This window comes from Medicago sativa, chromosome 3, assembly GCF_051527215.1.
Source record: "Medicago sativa cultivar Bolivia chromosome 3, Bolivia_mono, whole genome shotgun sequence".
Lineage (NCBI taxonomy): Eukaryota > Viridiplantae > Streptophyta > Magnoliopsida > Fabales > Fabaceae > Medicago > Medicago sativa.
In genome coordinates, this window is record NC_140751.1 from 64953479 (window position 1) to 64974433 (window position 20955).

At 31.5% G+C, this 20955-nt stretch overlaps 1 protein-coding gene across 1 annotated transcript; it reads left to right on the forward strand.

The window, feature by feature from the left end:
* Window positions 1-15207: 15207 nt before the first annotated feature.
* CHX25 (cation/H+ exchanger 25) lies at window positions 15208-18892 on the forward strand. The gene is made up of 3 exons (XM_085752974.1): window positions 15208-15570; window positions 15978-16985; window positions 17369-18892. The coding sequence occupies exons 1-3, from the start codon at window positions 15295-15297 to the stop codon at window positions 18461-18463; spliced, it is 2379 nt and encodes a 792-aa protein (XP_085609100.1). The 5' UTR covers window positions 15208-15294; the 3' UTR covers window positions 18464-18892.
* Window positions 18893-20955: the final 2063 nt, after the last annotated feature.

Here is a 20955-nt window from a genome sequence, read left to right on the forward strand (position 1 = left end):
ATCCTGAAGGATACATGGTGCCATCTCAGATGGAGCTATGTAAGGGGAATTTGCAAAGTAGGGCATATTGAATATTTATTTTGAAAGTAGGGTGGATAATATTTTTGGAAACTAGGGCCTGCCAAAAAAAATATTCTCTCAAATGAGTTGGTAAAGTTGCTCCCTATAACCTTATAATTTTATTTTATAAAGATGAGTTACACCAATGTAAAAATCTAATGGGTATTAAAATTTATATAGTGATTATTTATCATTTATATTCACGTATTAAACCTAATAGTTTTGTGTGATGAGATGTATTGGAAAAGTATCAAGTTGTACATAGAAAAGAATTTGGCTGAAAAGAGTTTACAATTAAAAAGTGACACGATCTTCTTGTTTTGTTTAATGGAAAATATATCAATTAAGAGCTTAAGAGCATAAACCGCAACAACAAAAGCCAAAGAGAATGACCAACAAAAAATAGCACAAAAAGATATGGCTTAAACCATAAGTTGCGAGCCGAAACACAAGCAAAATTGAATCATAAAAAGTGATACTCCTCATCAAGTATAAAAATCAATTATGGTATCAAAACTTTTTTTTATATATACAAAAAAAAAATTGACGTAAAAGCTAATTCATTAAGCAACCAAATTCGATGCAACAAAAGAGGCAACAGTGAAGATCAATGTGAGTAATTTTTTTTTCATCGATTTATATTAATTCAGTAGTGAAGATCGAGCATAACTCATTCTTAAAGGATCAATGTTCTAAAGAGGATGATGTTTTTACGCCCACTCGCCCAGCTATACAGAACTAAATATGTGGATATAGATGGTGGATGGCCGGGATAAAACACTTTGAATTTTATGTGTATTTCTTCCATTTTCATAAATACAGCTCTTGCTAATGCATGCAATGGAAATCACCATGTGATTTTTTTAATGAAAGGAAATAACGTGGTTGGCCATTAACATTATATGTGCGATTGAATGCAGTATAATATCCGACCTACTTTTGGGAAACTTGAGCAGTTTGAATCGACTTTAGGGTACAGAAAGTGTCATGCTATACCGGAACAAAATAACACACTTTCATGTAATAGATATCCTAGCTAGCTTCTACGTTATTATTTCAATAAACTTCATCCGTCTATTACATATCTATAATTCTATGGTTGATGCTAGTTCAATCAGCTTAAATATACTCCCTCCGTTTCAAAATGAGTGTCGTTTTAGGTGTTTACACACATATTAAGAAATGCAATGATTAAAAGAAAGAGAATGGTTATTTTACCAAATTATCCTTATTAACTATTGGTTAGTTTTAAAAGTAATACTTTGGAAATAGTGTGCTGAGTATTAATTGGAGGGTACAATTGAAAAGAAAAAGTTATTATTGCATTGGAAACTGAAAGCGACATTCATTTTGAAACAAATTTTTTTGGCTAAAACGACACTCATTTTGAAACGGAGGGAGTACTATCCATTCCGCTTAATTGGATTATTCACTAATTTTTAGGGGAAATTACTTCATCCTAGCTAGTTCAATATTTTTTTTTTTTTTTGAAGGACTAATATCACACTTTTAATCCCACATTATTTACACATTCTATCTTATTGTTTAAAATTCACAAATCTCATCAAATTTATATAGAACCTACATAATTTGCTTATATGATTTTTAATCAATAGAAAAAATGATAAAAAGTATGTGTTACAAAGTATAATGCTAGCACATCACTCTTTCTTTTTCTTTTTTTTTAACCAAACTTGAATTAAACTAAATACAGAGGGTATTTCAACACAAATACAATAAAATAAAAACAAAACAAAACATAACAAGCAAAGCCAAAAACATCTCTAGTTTGCAATCTAATAATAAGCAAGTTCAAAAAAATATTAGAAACTTAGATGAGATCGACTTGACTTGAGCCATAATTTGCATTGCACATATATGGGGGAAATTAGAGTAGAATAACATGAAGTAATTGAGAAACTATGAGAGAGATCCAACTTCTAACCCCACATATATGCAACATCAAGACAAAGAGAAACGTTAAACAAGCTTTCCTACAACAACAAAAACTCCTCCGGTTCCAATTCCCAAGTTCCTTCCCCCAACCGCCATTTATTTCCCACCACAACCTTTCTCTACGTCTCTAAGGAAAAAGACAAGGATATATAACTAACAAGGAATGATCCCCCCAACCAAGCATCTATCAAAACACAGAACTTTTAACCATTTTCCAACATTAAAGCAATCAAGTCAGACCAACTCCCTCTCCCCATGCGGCCTATCGTACCAACATTTAAAAAAGGAAATATTAACTCATATGCAATATTAAAAGAATTAACAAGAAAAAAAAATTAACTTAAGATGATATGTTATACTTATAGAAAATGAAAATATGTATTAAAATATATTCATTGTTCGTTTCGGTTTTGAAAAATCAATCCAAAATCCGGTCCAATCCGAGCGGTTTGCAATAAATGGCATCCAAACACATTCAATAATATTTGATTTTTTGCGGTTTTCAGTTTTTTTGGACCGATTTACAGTTTCAATTTGGATCGTTTGGATTTGAACACCCCTCACCTCTTAGAGAACAAGCACATGAGAAGAAGGAGAAGGAGTATACGAGAAGATGGGGCATATGACCAATCACGATGAGTTTGATCACCGACGAAAGAAACACACCCATGCTCAAGAGGTACACCCCCAAGACGTGATATCTCATGAGGTGGTGTAGCAGGTAAGATTGTACATGCACCATGTTGTAATATGACGTGGTCACCTTATAGGTCCTTGGATCAATCATGTATCCTTTATTGTGGGCGTTAATGTCATGTTCTTTATGGATTTTCTTATTGATCGACCAAGAGTATGTGGGTTGTTCCATTGCATGTCCGTACTTAATACTAAATTTTTATCTTCGAAGATAAGTTAGTACTTTTAGTAAACGATATTTTGTGTGTACAACACCATGAGAGGAGTGTTATAAACATTCTCTTGCTAACACTCGTTTTTTTATTCGATGAAATTAATCAATGTATGACTTATCATTTATGTGCCAAACTCTTCCTTACAATAAATATATCCACTAGAATTTGCAATGAACCTTGTATCCATGGATACAATTTTTTTCATGGTTTATATTTTGGCGAGGATGTACAATTGTGATTGAATGATGTCCTTCATATATAAGAGAGTAGTTAAAAGAAAGAAATTATTTGGCGCATTGGAGTATAGTGAGAGTGGCAGACCAACATGATTGTGTTTGGTAAGAAAGAATGATTTCTACCATCAATGGCTCAAACTTTGAGAGGGAAGAAAAGTCATCTTGACTCGTTTTTGAAAACGTTGGGTTTGAGGAATTAATTCGCACAAATTCTGAGTTCTTCTGTGTCCTTTGAGAGTGTGCATGTGGTGGGACACAAACATAAATTCAAACGAAAGAAGAAGTACACTTTTCTAATATGGGTGTTTGGGACCACTTCCAAAACTGTTTCACCGTGAAAGGTACGACTTGTAACTTCAAGGTCGTCGTACCTTTAGAAGCTTGCATCATCTCCTTCAAGGTTGTTTAAATTATAACCCGTTTGCATTTGATTTGGAAAACACTAACTACTATACACAATAGTACAAGATAGAACATCAAAGCACAAGGTAGAACAACACAAGATAAATTTTTATGGTATTGAATAATGGGAAATGTTAACTGGTGTCTTTAGGACATTGGTTAAGGAATCAAATGTAGTAAGTATTACATTGGAACTTGTTCTGTCAACCCTTCAAAAGCATAATAAAGTGTCATTTTCACTTTAAAACTTCTTATTTTAGCTTCCTTAACCAGTTCCCGGAGGCACCGGTTAATACGACCCTTGAATAATTATTGATCTTATACGATTTTTTATGAACAAGATCTTATTTTGGTATTTTAGATAACTTGTATGTGGTACAAAAAGTTGGGTTGTGGTTTGATGAGCGAAAAATAGGTTGTGGTATTTTGGTATTTCTCTTTTTTTAATTCTTTAATTTATGTTTTCATATCATTTATTATTAAGGACAATTTTATAAAAATAACTTATAATATTTCTTTCCCAAATAAAATTTATTATATTACTACTTAATACGTGTGAAATTGCTAAAACAACTTATCAGAGATGATTCAAATTCCCTTTATTTTCTTGTGATTCGTCATTTATTTTAAAATGCTAACATTGTTATCATATTATCAAATCAATGCAAAGTACTTATAAATTCAGTCGTTTATTTTCTTGTGAAATTCTCTTTTAAAATGCTAACAATGTCAGTGTAAATTACTTCTACACATGCATTTAATCAAATCATCTTAACTAGATATTTGTGAAACTAGCCTAAAAAAGGGTTTAGTTAGTATGCTCTTTAGTGCACAGTGGTTTTACGCATGCATCCAGTGATGTGTTGCAATATCAATGAATGAATATGATGTATTGTCCTATCAATTAATAAGTATGACAACGTATATGTTTTCATATTCTAATTAATGTGATAACACATCATTAAATGCATGTTTAAAATAATTGTACATTGACATATAAACTGGTTAAACTTAAAAAAATGGCATCATGAAGCGATTTAAACACACAACCAATCAAAATTAGATACATGTTTAAAATAATTGTACATTGACATATGAACTGGTTAAATTTAAAAAAATGGCATCATGAAGCGATTTAAACACACAACCAATCAAAACTTTTAGAATTGTCACATCAATTAAAAATTGAGTAATAATTTAATTGATGTGTCAATTCCAAATGTTTTGATTGGTTGTATGTACAAAATTGTTTTAAACTGTCAACCCACCATCATTAAACTCTTAATTTACTACTAAAAAGTAATTATATTGATGGTTTATTCAAATTAAATCCTACAATATAAAACATATCATAACAATAATAATGTCTTAAAAATGACTATATGCCATTGTTGCAGGATCCATAGCAATTTAAAGAAGAAATGCAGGGAGAGAATATTGTCCTCTTATTGACCAAAAATAAAAGTATACTGTCCTCTTAATGATGAATTTTGTGGCTAGAGTTCAACTAACCAAATGGAAAAGTCAGCTTTTTATTATATTCACCAAACGAGAGTACTGATGTCTCTTTTTTTTCATTTTTTTTTTAAATAGTGCATGTCAATTTAAACTGACCTAAACAACAAATCACGGATCATTTGTATTACAACAACTCAATAACTAAGTGTATAATTATAAATTTTGAAGCAGTTAATCGAACACATTAAACTCCATTTCTTGTGGTGATTGAAGAATCTCGAAGGTTTTGATTATGGTCTCTCGTATATGTAAGTTCGCTCTAAAATATTCCTTCAGCATTTACAAGACTCCAGGGACCAGGGCAGGGCCGTCCCTATGAAATAGGAGGCTTGACTCTCTATTTAAAATAGACCTCCAATAAAATAAAAACGCAATTTTTTTGTGTAGCTAAGCTTTATTAAAAAATATTCTAAACATGAAACGAAATACAAAAAAATTAAGCGAAAGAGAGGTAGAATTTACTAACGGCGTCGTTTGAATTTGTCACTTATCCGTTGTGGGAAAGGGAAAAACGAATGGTTTATGTGAAAAAAAAATGATTATTGTGATTCTTTCAATGAAATAAGTTTTCAAATTGACTGCTTAAATGATTATACAAATTGGGGGTGGTTTGATAGGGCAAAAGTTATTATTCATAAGGAGATCCTTATGCACCGTGCATAATTGCTTTCTACACCCAACATAATTGCTTTCTACACCCTAAGTGAAAAGAATTATTTGGGTCCACTATAAAATCTATTTATTTGTGGGCCTAATAAAGCCCCATATTATAATTTTTTTCTTAACAATTTATTTATGCAAAATAGCTTATTCGAAATAGTTTATTTATGCAAAACAACTTATTAGAATGATTTTTTAAAAACCTCTTATTCAAAACAACTTACTTATACAAAACAGCTTATTCCGATTAATTTTAAAAACCAACTTATTCAAAATAGCTTATTTATGCAAAACAGCTTATTCGAAACAACTTATTAGGATCACTTTTTTTAAAACCGCTTATTCAAAACAGCTTATTTATGCAAAACAGCTTATTTGTTCAAAACAGCTTATTCAAAACAGCTTATTTATACAAAACAGCTTATTCCGATTTCATTTTAAAAAACAACTTATTCAAAACAACTTATTTATGCAAAACAACATATTTATGCAAAACAACTTATTCAAAACAGCTTATTTATGCAAAACAACTTATTCGAAACAACTTATTTATACAAAATAGCTTATTTGTGCAAAACAGCTTATTCAAAACAGCTTATTTATACAAAACAACTTATTCCGATTTCATTTTAAAAAAACAACTTATTCAAAACAACTTATTTATGCAAAACAACATATTTATGCAAAACAACTTATTCAAAACAGCTTATTTATGCAAAACAGCTTATTTGAAACAACTTATTTATACAAAAGAGCTTATTTGTGCAAAACAGCTTATTCAAAACAACTTATTCATACAAAACAGCTTATTTATGCAAAACAGCTTATTCGAAACAACTTATTTATACAAAATAGCTTATTTGTGCAAAACAACTTATTTATACAAAACAGCTTATTTGTGCAAAACAGCTTATTCAAAACAGCTTATTTATACAAAACAACTTATTCCGATTTCATTTTAAAAAACAACTTAGTCAAAACAACTTATTTATGCAAAACAACATATTTATGCAAAACAACTTATTCAAAACAGCTTATTTATGCAAAACAGCTTATTCGAAACAACTTATTTATACAAAATAGCTTATTTGTGCAAAACAGCTTAATCAAAACAACTTATTTATACAAAACAGCTTATTTGTGCAAAACAGCTTATTCCGATTTCATTTTAAAAAACAACTTATTCAAAACAACTTATATATGCAAAACAACATATTTATGCAAAACAACTTATTCAAAACAGCTTATTTATGCAAAACAGCTTATTCGAAACAACTTATTTATACAAAATAGCTTATTTGTGCAAAACAGCTTATTCAAAACAACTTATTTATACAAAACAGCTTATTTGTGCAAAACAGCTTATTTATACAAAACAGCTTATTTCGATTTCATTTTAAAAAACAACTTATTCAAAACAACTTATATATGCAAAACAACATATTTATGCAAAACAACTTATTCAAAACAGCTTATTTATGCAAACAGCTTATTCGAAACAACTTATTTATACAAAATAGCTTATTTGTGCAAAACAGCTTATTCAAAACAACTTATTTATACAAAACAGCTTATTTGTGCAAAACAGCTTATTTATACAAAACAGCTTATTCGAAACAACTTATTTATATAAAATAGCTTATTTGTGCAAAACAGCTTATTCAAAACAACTTATTTGTACAAAACAGCTTGTTTGTGCAAAACAGCTATTTTGCACAAAATAAGCTGTTTTGAATAAGCTTTTTATGAGTTAGAGAGAGAAATGAGTATGGATTATGAGTTTCTTTATTGGAACATTGTTTAACATGTTATACACTGAAATTATTACTGAAACCATAATTATGGTTTAATGGTTTTGATAATCATGTATGTGAAACCAAGATAAATGTGTAATGATTTTTAATGAAATTATTAGTGTAATGATTGGTTTGGTGATGAAGTTTGCTGGAGATTTTCAAGTTCCTTTGCATTCTTGATTTTTGGAAGAAAAAGGACGACGTTGATTGTGAAAGGACGACGTTGAAGAGGAGGAGAATTGGGAGTAATGAGTTGGAGGGATTAGGGATTGATTTGAATTTGGGAAAATTGATGATGGACTTGGTTTGAGAAATTGTCGAAATCAAATTGGGAATTTTTCTGAGAATTGTGATTCTGTTGCTAAGAATTCAAAGTTGGTGCCTAAATCTGATGGTTTTGAAAATGTTCTGTTATGGTTAGAAAATTCCATATGTTTTTTATTTTTGATTGTGATATGCACCATGTTGGATCAAAGAAAACCATTAAGTACATCTAATGGTTTTGGAGTACAACTCACAGAAACCATACCCATAGCAAAACCATTAAACAATTAGTTTGGTTTCGTGTAGAACATTATCAAAACCATTAAACCACACTTATGGTTTCAGTAATAGTTTTTATTTAAAATCATTTGTCAATAATAATTTTCACTATTCTTTTATTTTATTTAGCATTTGACAATTATTTTTCTTTCACATACAAGTCTATTAAAACCATTAAAGCGCGATTATATTTAGACAAAGTCAGAAATTCGTTTTACAACGTAAGAAATAAAAGAGAGATGACGAGGCTTTACAAAAAAGTGGTTACTTATTGATTAATTCACATTAGGTTATAAGTGTGTACTATTAAGTGGTTACTTAATAATGATTTAAATGTTTATACAATTTTTTTATTACAAAACCATTTTCACTGGAATTGGGAAATGATTCGATGTGAAATCTGTTGGTATAAGCTGGAATTCGGATTTGATGAATTATTGAGAATGTTGTGATGAATTGTGTTGTTTATGATCAATCCGGTTCGGATCTGGTGTTAGCATTACTCACGGAAACCATTTTCAGTGCAAAATGGTTTTGGAGTCTAACTCACGGAAACCATTTTCACTATAAAATGGTTTTGGAGTACAACTCACGGAAACCATTTCAATTTTGGTTTGGTGATGAAGTTTTAATGATAAATATATAGTACTCGAATTATATAACATGGGGGTGATGTGTCCCCTATTCTTCCTCAATTTATAAATTTACGAAACGTAGTCACCACATGGGTTTTATTTGGGGGCGCCGGAATCTTCATAGCTTGCTACCGGAATCTGGAAAGAGTTTTTTTAAGAAGACGAAGTTGAGAGAAGAGAGGAGACCGATCAAAGAAAACCATTAAGTACATCTAATGGTTTTGGAGTACAACTCACATAAACCATTTCTACAGCAAAATGGTTTTGGAGTACAACTCACAGAAACCATTAAGTACATCTAATGGTTTTGGAGTACAACTCACAACAACCATTTCCACAACAAAATGGTTTTGACATAGATTGAGATTTGATTCGTAACATTAAACCATATCAAAACCATTAAACCATACTTATGGTTTCAGTAATAATTTCAGTGTATAACATCTTAATCATTATTTAAAACCATGTACCAATAATAATTTCATTAAAAACCATTACACAATTATTTTGGTTTCACATACAAGACTATCAAAACCATTAAATCATACTTATGGTTTCAGTAATCCATACCCTGATGTTAGTGAATAATGATTTAAATGTTTATTATATTTGGTCTTTTGTTTTATTACAAAACCATTAGACAATTATTTTGGTTTCACATAGAAGACTATCAAAACCATTAAACCATAATTATAGTTTCAGTAATAATTAGAGAGAAAATAGAATATGGGTGGCTTCTAAGATAAGTAATAAATTATAACCAGAATCCTCCACTCAACATCAACAGCTTCTCGACTTCCTCCGATCAGAATCCTCCCTCGCCAACAACCATAGCAACGTTTCCCTCACCATCGCCAAACATCTTTTCTGCAAAGAATCTTATCAAGACAAGAATAAGTTGTTTTGTATAAATAAGTTGTTTTGAATAAGCTGTTTTGCACAAATAAGCTATTTTGTATAAATAAGTTGTTTCGAATAAGTTGTTTTGTATAAATAAGTTGTTTTGAATAAGCTGTTTTGCACAAGTAAGCTGTTTTGTATAAATAAGTTGTTTTGAATAAGCTGTTTTGCACAAATAAGCTATTTTGTATAAATAAGTTGTTTCGAATAAGCTGTTTTGCATAAATAAACTGTTTTGAATAAGTTGTTGTGCATAAATATGTTGTTTTGCATAAATAAGTTGTTTTGAATAAGTTGTTTTTTAAAATGAAATCGGAATAAGCTGTTTTGTATAAATAAGCTGTTTTGAATAAGCTGTTTTGCACAAATAAGCTGTTTTGTATAAATAAGTTGTTTTGAATAAGCTGTTTTGCACAAATAAGCTATTTTGTATAAATAAGTTGTTTCAAATAAGCTGTTTTGCATAAATAAGCTGTTTTGAATAAGTTGTTTTGCATAAATATGTTGTTTTGCATAAATAAGTTGTTTTGGATAAGTTGTTTTTTAAAATGAAATCGGAATAAGTTGTTTTGTATAAATAAGCTGTTTTGAATAAGCTGTTTTGCACAAATAAGCTGTTTTGTATAAATAAGCTGTTTTGAATAAGTTGTTTTGCACAAATAAGCTGTTTTGTATAAATAAGTTGTTTTGAATAAGTTGTTTTGCACAAATAAGCTATTTTGAATAAGTTGTTTTGCATAAATATGTTGTTTTGCATAAATAAGTTGTTTTGAATAAGTTGTTTTTTAAAATGAAATCGGAATAAGCTGTTTTGTATAAATAAGCTGTTTTGAATATGCTGTTTTGAACAAATAAGCTGTTTTGCATAAATAAGCTGTTTTGAATAAGCGGTTTTAAAAAAGTGATCCTAATAAGTTGTTTCGAATAAGCTGTTTTGCATAAATAAGCTATTTTGAATAAGTTGTTTTGCATAAATATGTTGTTTTGCATAAATAAGTTGTTTTGAATAAGTTGTTTTTTAAAATGAAATCGGAATAAGCTGTTTTGTATAAATAAGCTGTTTTGAATATGCTGTTTTGAACAAATAAGCTGTTTTGCATAAATAAGCTGTTTTGAATAAGCGGTTTTAAAAAAGTGATCCTAATAAGTTGGGTGTAGAAAGCGGTTTTAAAAAATTATAATATGAGGTTTTATTATGCCCACAAATAAATAGATTTTATAGTGGGCTTGACCCCAAATAATTCTTTTCACTTGGGGTGTAGAAAGCAATTATGTTAGGTGTAGAAAGCAATTATGCACGGTCCATAAGGATCTCCTTATGCACCATAACCACACCCGTTTGACAGTGTCAGATTTATGTCCAAATAGGAGAACTAAAGTCTAAAAAAAACTCAAACGTGTAAAGAAGTAACACATATATTTTTTATTTAAGTGAAGGTGGGTATTAGAGTTAATTTATTTGAGGCTCATAGCTTTTGGAGGCCCAGCTTAATTGAGCACCTTGCACACCCTCAAGGCCGGGCCTGGACCGGGGTCTAACCCGTTACTTTGTATTGGATATACCACTGTATAATTTTGGTTCTTTTTATGGCCTCTTAAAAAAATTATTATAATTCAATAGTTGATATAATAATTTATTATTTTAAATATTGAATTTAAAACATTGGATATAGTATTACTTCTTCTCCAACAATGGTTGTTTCATATGCTCCTCCTCCAGTGTTTGTAACCGAGAATCTCAATTTTTTCCTTTTTTGTATATATCAGATTAGATGAAAATTGTATAAGAAAGTTAATCAGAAATTGATTTATCAAAGACGGTGCTTTTATTTTGCCACTTTTTTTAAAGGAGGTGAAAGTTAGAAAGAAAACCAGTGGTTGAGCAAATAAATAATAAACATACAGCTCCATGAGAAAGAAAAAAAAAACGACACTAGGCCTAGTCTCATTTTTCAACTTAAAAAAAAAATGACAACTTTTTTTTTAAAGAAAATATGACAACTAGTATGTAAACAAACATATGTTATCATTAAGGAAAATGGGATCAACACTTTATTTTTACTCTGTACCCTGACACTGGCGGCTTAATTTAAGCTGCATCGTATTTAAGGCTCTGTTTGGGTAACTTAAAACTAACGGAGCGGAATGGAATGGAATGGAACAGAATAAAGATTTCATTCCACTGTTTGGATATTTTACGACGGAATTGAGTTAATTTCTCATTCCATTGTTTGGAAAATCAACGGAACGGAATGTGTTATAAAAAATTTATTTCAATTTTACCCTTTTATTTAAAAAACATCAATAGGTGGAATTTTCAACTCAATTCAATATTTTGGCATGTTAGTAGCACCAATATACATGGTTCCTTTAAACGATTACCTTCATACATGAGTACTCAAAGTCAACACATGTTCATAACAACCATTTGAGAATATACTAACATGAGATTTATAAACAAGCCTAAATTCTTTCTTGTAACAAGTCTAAATTGTTTTTTCGGAAGCTTGAGTAACAAACATATATTGTTTTGATTGAAACCTCCAAAAAGTTATTGGGTGCATTCAGGATGAGTCATAATTTTTTTTTATGAAGCCAAAGTATTACCAAATGGATAATACCATGTAGCAATACTGTGTTGCCTGCTCTATTGATATGGCTACAACTAAACTCTCCAGAATTGACAAGGTTAATTCCTGATGCCGTTAACTAAGCTGCCAACATAAGTTCCAGGTAACTAATCATCTTCATTTAGGATCCTAACCAGGTTTTTGCATTCAGGATATAATGAAACAGTGAAATCAAGCACTCGTAATGAAAAAGAAAAACAAGAAACAAAAGGGGCAAAATTGTAATTGTATTATTAATGTGTTTCATTCCATTGGATACACCCTAAATTGGGGGGAATGGAAAATTGGATGAATGAGTTGTATTGGATGGAATGGGTTCCATCACATTCCATTCCATTCCATTCCATTCTTTTTTTACAAAATCAAACAATGGAACATGGCTCTATCCCACTTCATTCCATTCCATTCCATTCCATCACTCCACCAGTCCAAACATAGCCTAATTGGGGAATTAGTCACTTTAGTCCCTGAATGGGAAATGAGTAGGTTCTTTAGTCTCTGAATGCAGAGAAATTGCAAAACAGTCCCCTGAATGTAGACTCTGTTGGTCAATTTTAGGGACTAAATTGACTAACAGAGTCTGCATTCAGGGACTAAATTGACTAACAGAGTCTGCATTCAAGGACTAAATTGACTAACAGATTCTACATTCAGGGACTATTTTGCAATTTATCTGCATTCAGGGACTAAAGTAACGACTTCTTTCCTATTTAGGGATTAAAGTGACTAATCTCCCTATTTAATTCCTCTGAAACTTTGATTATCCGCTTAAAATTCATTCTTGATGGGCCTACTTTTGATTGCAATTAATGGACCTACTTTTGTTCTAAATGATCGTATAGTTGAGGGAAAGAAACGAAGAAATTAGACTATTATTTTTTTGCTATTCTCATGCATTCTATTTTTTTTTTCTTTAAAATATTCTTTATTCAGATTATATAATCCGAAGAGTATAACAATTGTTGGAAGACAAAGCAACCGAAAGATGCTTGTGTAAGTCTCATTAAAACATACGTTTCAGAATCTATAATCTGAAACCCCTTAAAATAGTTCTGCGTATATAATCCAAAAAGTGTCAAACACACCAGAAGAAGCAATTTGTGGTTTAAAAAAGTCATATTTTGGATTATATAATCTGAAAGGTATCAGAACAGAAACAGACTCTGTTTTTTCCTCTAATACATACAGTTATATAATATTTTGATATAAGCATGCATTCGTGAAATTATAATAAAAAAAATACATTAATGAAAACGATAAGAAACAACACAAATTAAACATAGATTGTACAAATTAAACAAAAATTATTCATAGGCTACAAACCAACTATTCAAACATAAAATTAAAAACATTAAATTTGTTCAAAATATTACAACAACACCATAAAACTATTGGGTAGCCCTAGGACCCTGCCACCCTACCACATCTACGACGATAAACTCGCCCTCTGTGAACCTTATGCAGAATTGACTCCAAACTCCCCCATTCAGCAGTCCCTCACTCCACCAAATCACTGCCCATGACAGATAAGACATGGTCTCTGATATGGCCCAACCTTCCGGTCAGCTCTGGATACCCATGCTCTCCCTCTTGCTCATCAGCAATCTCATCAAGGGCCTCATCCTCAGCTGGCATCAGGACATGAACATCCTCGTCTAGAGCTATGATATGTGGATATGTAAAATGGTATAAAATATCTTGTGTAACCATGTGTCGCCTCACCAGTCATAGTAGGATGCCCGAAGTCCTGATCTCTCAATATATAATCAAGATAATGCACATAGTGGCGACTGATCTCTGATAAGCTCATCAGGGAACATGCACTCTAATGTGGATGTATGGGGACGGTATGGACCAAATCAAACTGACAAAGCACCAGCTCCGACAGATATCACACCCTACAAGTTTCGTATATGAGCCATCCATAGTAAATACTGATCGGCTAAAATGGACACATATGACAGTGTTCAGTGTATGGGGACATGTAAACACCCCCATATTAAGAGCATTTGTATGTGCTCTGTAAGGATTTGGTAAAGTTGACCCTTCGGCGGTAGATACATCATGACACATGGATGTTGATTGTTCTCATATCCACCCCATGCATCCATGGCACTGATTCCCCTGAAGTGTTGAAATACTCAAGTCTGCAACAAAGTCAACACCATATAAGTATACAAAAAATCAACATACGAGTGAATAAAGAAGAAGTCCATTATTAAGCTTCATGTGCAAGGGTCTCTGCTCCCCATGCATAATCAGATACAAGCTCCAGTTCTCTAAAGTACCTCAAGTTTGTCACATCCACATAGTTTGCCTTTCCATATGTTTTTTCCATCTGCTCCACGACCTTGGCCACATCAGCCCCCAAGAGTTGCACCATCATATATCAATTGCATTAGTCCTGGAAACTAGACCATTTTGGTCGTCCAGGAGCATGCCCTTGATGGGAAGATGCATCAAACAGAATACATCATCAGTGTCAGTGTCATCTCCTCCATCGGAAGATGGAAGTTAGAGGTGTCCATGCGTCATCTCTCAATAATACCATAGTTGGTATCATGTAGCCATTACAGAGTGGTGGCTCTTATGGAATCTTTGAACCATCGTGCTTGCATCAGAGCCTTGTTTTCATCATCATGTAATGCCCTCATCATGTTGTCAATGCTGGATCTTCCTTTGGCGGAAAACACCTCTGCTACAGTTACAAACTTACAACATTATATGGTTGTGATACCTTTGTTTGTGAGCAAGTTTTTTGTGATAAGCAACATTACTCAAAAAGGAAATATTTATTAAAAAAATAAGTGTAATATTAATAAAAAAAGTTATTGACAAAAATATTAAGTGTGATATTTACCTCACAAATAAAGAAAAATTGGTTAACCATTAGAATGGAATGGGAACACTAGATCTCCCACTTTGACGTATATCCACAATCTTCTCTAGGATTTGCCTTTCCTCTCTTTCTGTCTCTTTCTCAAACAAGCACACATTCTTCATGTGTAATTTTGAATGTGCATGTTTATTATCAAAAAATTTCATGCATGACTCGGCTATTCCCTGCAAATCGTTTGCTACAAACACCAAATAATGAATGGCAACAACATGCACATTTTATTCCTTCTCGTGTTCTACAAGAACAAATTTTGTGTCAAGCACAACAAAACTTTCACCCTAATGGCATATTTTATGGTGACAATCCCTTAAGTCACACATTCTCAGTACTTTTGTTGCACCTCGTTCTTGTCACCACCATCACCCGCATTGTTCGTTTCATTCTTAAGCCTCTCAAACAACCTATGATCGTTTCTCAAATAATTGTAAGCTTCTTATCATACATTCATTTTTTCTATTCTTATGTCAAATTGTGTTGTAGAGTAACAATAACAATGAATATTTATGTATACAATATGGTATTACCGATGTAGATTATGGAATATGGACATAAAACAAAGATGATGTAATTTCGACGTTTTTAATATTTAGTAACAAAATAGAGACATGTTAATGTTTTTTCTGTCTCGAATTCAACTTTTCTAGTAGTTATATATATAATTTGTTCAATAATGGACATACTTTTTTTTATGAATAATTATAACGTTTGTAACACTTAGGAACAAACTTGATGATGAATTTCATGTTTTTCTGTAGATAATTCAACTTTTTCAATAGTTATATTTATAATTTATTCTCTAATATGATATTTATTTCTTGTTTAATTTCCTAGGGTGGTGTCATTATTGGACCATCCTTTCTAGGACGAAGTAAATGGTATCATCGACATGTGAAACCCGAAACGGCACAATTCCTAATGAACAACCTAGGAATAATGGGATTCATGTTCTTTATGTTTGTCTATGGTGTGAAAATGGATCCAAGCCTATTGAAAAAATCCGGAAAGATGCATGTATCAGTGGGATTGGCTAGCATAACAGTTCCAACAACATTAGTATTTGTGTTAGCACTATGTTTAAGAAAATACATGGACAAAGATTTAGCCACAATTTCATCAATGGGAGTATTAGCAGCGTACATAGGAACAACAGCATTTCCTGTTCTATTTTGTATTCTCAAAGAGCTTAACCTTATAAACTCAGATGTCGGACGACTTGCATTATCGACCGCATTAATCGGCGATGCATTTGGAATTGGTGGTGTTTTAGCATTTGAAGCGGGAAGACAAGGAGAAATAAAACCAGAGAATTCTTTGTGGTTCATGATTTCTGTTGTAGCTGTGGCAATACTTTTATTTTGTTGTATTAGGCCAACAATGATGTGGATTAATAAAAAAACACCAGAAGGACAAGAAGTGGATCAATCTTTTGTTGTTGCAATTATTTTAGGGGTTTTTGTGATGGCATTTATAACTGACATGTTTGGTATAGCAATTGTTAATGGGTCTTTCTGGTTGGGTTTGGTTACACCTGATGGACCTCGTTTAGGAGCAACAATGGTACAAAAAACCAAGACTATTATGAATGAGTTTCTTATGCCATTTTCATTCATTATGGTGGGACAATATTTTGATTTTTTTGCATTGAGGGCTTCTAATTGGAAAACTTTGCAACCTTTGTTTCTCTTGATTTTGACTGGATACTCATCCAAATTCATTGCTACTTGGTTGGCTGCAATGTATTGGCGTATGCCATTCAGAGATGGACTGACATTTAGCCTCATTATGAGCTTAAGAGGACAATGTGAACTTATCATGTTTGTGCATTTCATGGACAAAAGGGTAAGTAAGTTCCAATCAAATTTTTACTTAGAATTTAGTTCAATAACTAAAACACATAATTCAAGCAAAATGACCAAACATGAGAAAGCGTGTTCTCACAATCAACATGCTTTTATATCATTTGCTTTTGACATTTAGATTTTCTAGCATCAGAGGTTGTTGACCTTCTACATAGAGTTCAAAGGGTCATGCATAACAATGTCATGTCTCCTAGGTCTATGAATGTTGTGTTTACGATGATTGGTTTTGCCATCCAAAAATACCTAGCGGCGCAGCTTGTTGCCCGCTTGCCTTCTACATATTATAATTATCTTTTGTATACAAAAGCTAATAAAATAAAAGTACTAACCCAATCATTGTGGTTTGTGTGCATGCTTATACAGATCATGAATGTGGCGGGCTTCACATTATTGATGATAATGACAGTAACAATAACAGCAATTTTCACTCCTCTAATCTCCATATTATATGATCCAACAAGGCCATACATGTTGAACCAAAGAAGGGACATTCAACACAATCCACCAGAAGTAGAACTTCGAATAGTTTTATGCATTCTTGACGCCGAAAACACAAATGGACTCGTCCATCTACTTGATGTCACAAATCCAACCTCAAACAATCCAATTTCAGTTTCTTCTCTTAGACTATTCGAGCTTGAGGGCCGCGCTAGCCCTTTATTCATTGATCACATGAAACAAGAAGTTCCTCCGATATATCAATGGACAAACACAGTAAACACACTTGAAAGTTATCAACAACTCAAAAGTGAGTTTGTGAAGATTCAATTTTTCACTGCCGTGGCTCCCAAGCAATCAATGTTCCAAAACATTTGTGAATTGGCACTTGAACAAGAAGCGTCGCTGATCATCTTGCCTTTCATGAAGAGAGGCTTTTCTGACCATGGAATTAGAAAAACGACAAATTTACAAGTGTTGGATCATGCACCTTGCTCAATTGCAATTTTTGTTGATAAAGGTCTTCTTGAAAACATCGTGGTTGGAAGTTCGATGCAACATTGTAGACATAAAATCGCTGTGTTTTTTCTTGGAGGTGCAGATGCTAGAGAAGCACTCTTTTATGCAGATAGGATGGTTGCGAAAGAAGAAGTGTCACTTACGGTGATACGTTTTCTTTCTCACAACAATGAAGGGGATAATGTTTCGGAGAAGAAGCTTGATGATGGAATTGTGACATGGTTTTGGGTAAAGAATGAGACGAATCAAAGAGTTGTGTATAGAGAAGTTGTGGTAAGGAGTGGTGAAGAAACAATTGCAGCAATTCATGATATGAAGGATGGTGGTTATGATCTTTTGATAGTTGGAAGGAAACAAGGGATTAACCCTGCTCTTCTTACAGGGTTATCTGAATGGAGTGAAAGTGATGAGTTAGGAATCATTGGTGATTATGTTAGTTCTCAAGATTTTTCAACCTCAGCTTCTGTTTTAGTGGTACAACAACAAATCCTAAGAGGTTAAAAAGATATTCTCTCGCGCTTAAATTTTCTTCAATGAAATATCAACCATTCATTTATTTCTATCGCACGCGATCAAAGTCCCTATTAGGGAATCAAAGGGTGAGGAATTCCACCGGACACTCTCCGGTGATAGGAATTTGTTAACATAGAATTAAGATTAGACAAATTTTTAGCCACTTTCAACTCAAGGGTACCTTGTAGCTAGATATAGCTTAATTAACTTAATGTGTGTGAATATTTCAGGTTTAGTTTTTAGATGAAGGCTTGTTTAATGTACTTTAGAAAAGAATAGATGTTGTAGCTTATTTGTAGATTCAATTCAGGTATTCCTTCCTTCATATGGGTGAATAGATAAATGTAGGAAAAACATAATGTAGTTTTTAGTCTTGGTTATAAATACAATATAATCTACTAACTGTTTTGAATTTGATCTACAAATGTAAGAAAAAATCATTATTCGGCAGCAGAATCCTAATTCTAAATTCTAAACTTAATAATGTAACTTTTTTAAGAATGTTTGTTTGTGAAAAGAGATATACAAATTTTATGTATAATATTGTTTGAAACGAATGTATTAAGCAATGACATTAAGAAAAATATAATAAAACCAGTAGCTGCTATTATGAAGTTCACAACTATGAAGATGTGTCTTTCTCCTTCCATGGGTTTCCTCCTAATCCTAGTCATGTAAGGTTGAATAGGGATCATTAGATTTTATTACTCCTTGGAGATGTTCTTTTATATGAAGTCAATTTTTCCCAAACAATGTTATCTCTTATAGATGAGTGCTACCTTTAAAGAATTGTTGCTAGTCCAACAATCGATGAAAATTAACAACATAACTAATTTACAATTAGTGCACACAAATTAATATTCACTCCATTTGTAAATTTGTTTATGTACTTTTAATTTTAATTGGTTGTTGGATGATTTACCCCCAATTCTTTAAGGATAATCTAAAAAAACCTTTTTGACTGTCTTTCCTTAGCATTGTTGATTAAAAGGAACTCTGTTTCCTTTAGGCTTTAAGCTTTCTATTTTTGGGGCTTATTAGGCCTTGTTTTCTCATAATAAATAAAATAAAACAAACTACCTATAGATAATCAAGAATAAATTTTTCCCTAAAAAAAAAAAATCAAGAATAAATTTTGTAATGCATTATATATTAACATTTCAAAATAATTACTGATATACTATTGTTTTATCTTAATACTTTTTAGGCTTAGTTACAGTTTTGATCTCCTAAATATCCAAAAGTTACGATTTTGACCCCCTAAAAAAAATAACTACTTTCGAGCTCTCTATGTTTACTCCTTTTGCAGTTTTGGCTTTCCAGGCAAATTTTGACCTAATCAATGCATGCGTGGTGCACACATGGACGCCACGTGTGTAATTTTTATTTTAAAAATAAATAAAAATGCCACATGTAAATGCATTAATTAAAAAATAAAAAAAATTTAAAAAACAAAGTAATTTTTAATTAAAAAATAAATATTTTTATTTATTTTTAATTTAAAAAATAAATATTTTTATTTATTTTTAAATTTTAAAAAAACAAAACTATTTTAAAAATAATAATTATTATAAAAAAATACACACGTGGCGTCCATGTGTGCGTTGACTTGGTCAAAATTGGTCTGGGAGGCCAAAACTGCAAAAGGGGCTAAACATAGGGGGCTCGAAAATAGTTATTTTTATTAGAGGGTCAAAATCGCAACATTTGGATACTTAGGAGGCCAAAACTGTAATTAAACCTACTTTTTATTATTTCTTTTTTTAGCTAAATGTTCTAAAATCAATTTTTTATCAAATTGTCTATTGATTAGAAATTTACATCTTAAAATAAATAAATGTAATGTTTGGGTTTGAATTTCAGCCACTACATATAGTAGTTAATGACTAAAAATTCGTATCTTACAATGAATAAGTAGGAATGGGATGTACGAGATGTAATTCACAAAAACTGCACTAAGCAATACCATACTACCAACTAAGCAAAATTCACATAATATTCTAAATACAATTTATTGACATTAGATATGATAAAAAAAAAAATCCATACCCAAAATACAGTTAAAACTCTATAAATTAATAATGTACCGGAGAAATTTATTAATTTAGAGAGTTATTAAGTAATTATACTCTACATACCAAACAAAAAGGCAAATTAGTCTATGCCTCTTAGAATTACGTTGCAGCGAACCTTGGGACTCAACGCAAATTAGTAACTACTGTGTTCATATGCTTTGGAAATCAATAATAGTAAATGTAAACAAGAGGAACAAATGTGTTCAATGTATTTTTAATATATTTTTTTTCAGTTTCTATGAATTATTAATTTATGATTTTCTTGGGACTGAAAATTATAAAGGGATCTCCCGAAAAATTATTATCTTATTATTTTATCAAGTTTTTCAATTTTTTACATTGGCCCAAGTCTGAACCGGACAAATTTATTATTTTAAAGAGTTTATTAATTTACCGAGTATTAAT

Excerpts from the sequence above, each read along its gene's own strand:
- CHX25 (XM_085752974.1), top strand. The coding sequence starts at position 15,295 with ATGACTCGGCTATTCCCTGCAAATCGTTTGCTACAAACACCAAATAAT. Across the intron at positions 15,571-15,977 it reads TGATCGTTTCTCAAATAATT|GGTGGTGTCATTATTGGACC; the intron begins GTAAGCTTCTTA and ends TTAATTTCCTAG. Across the intron at positions 16,986-17,368 it reads TGCATTTCATGGACAAAAGG|ATCATGAATGTGGCGGGCTT; the intron begins GTAAGTAAGTTC and ends ATGCTTATACAG.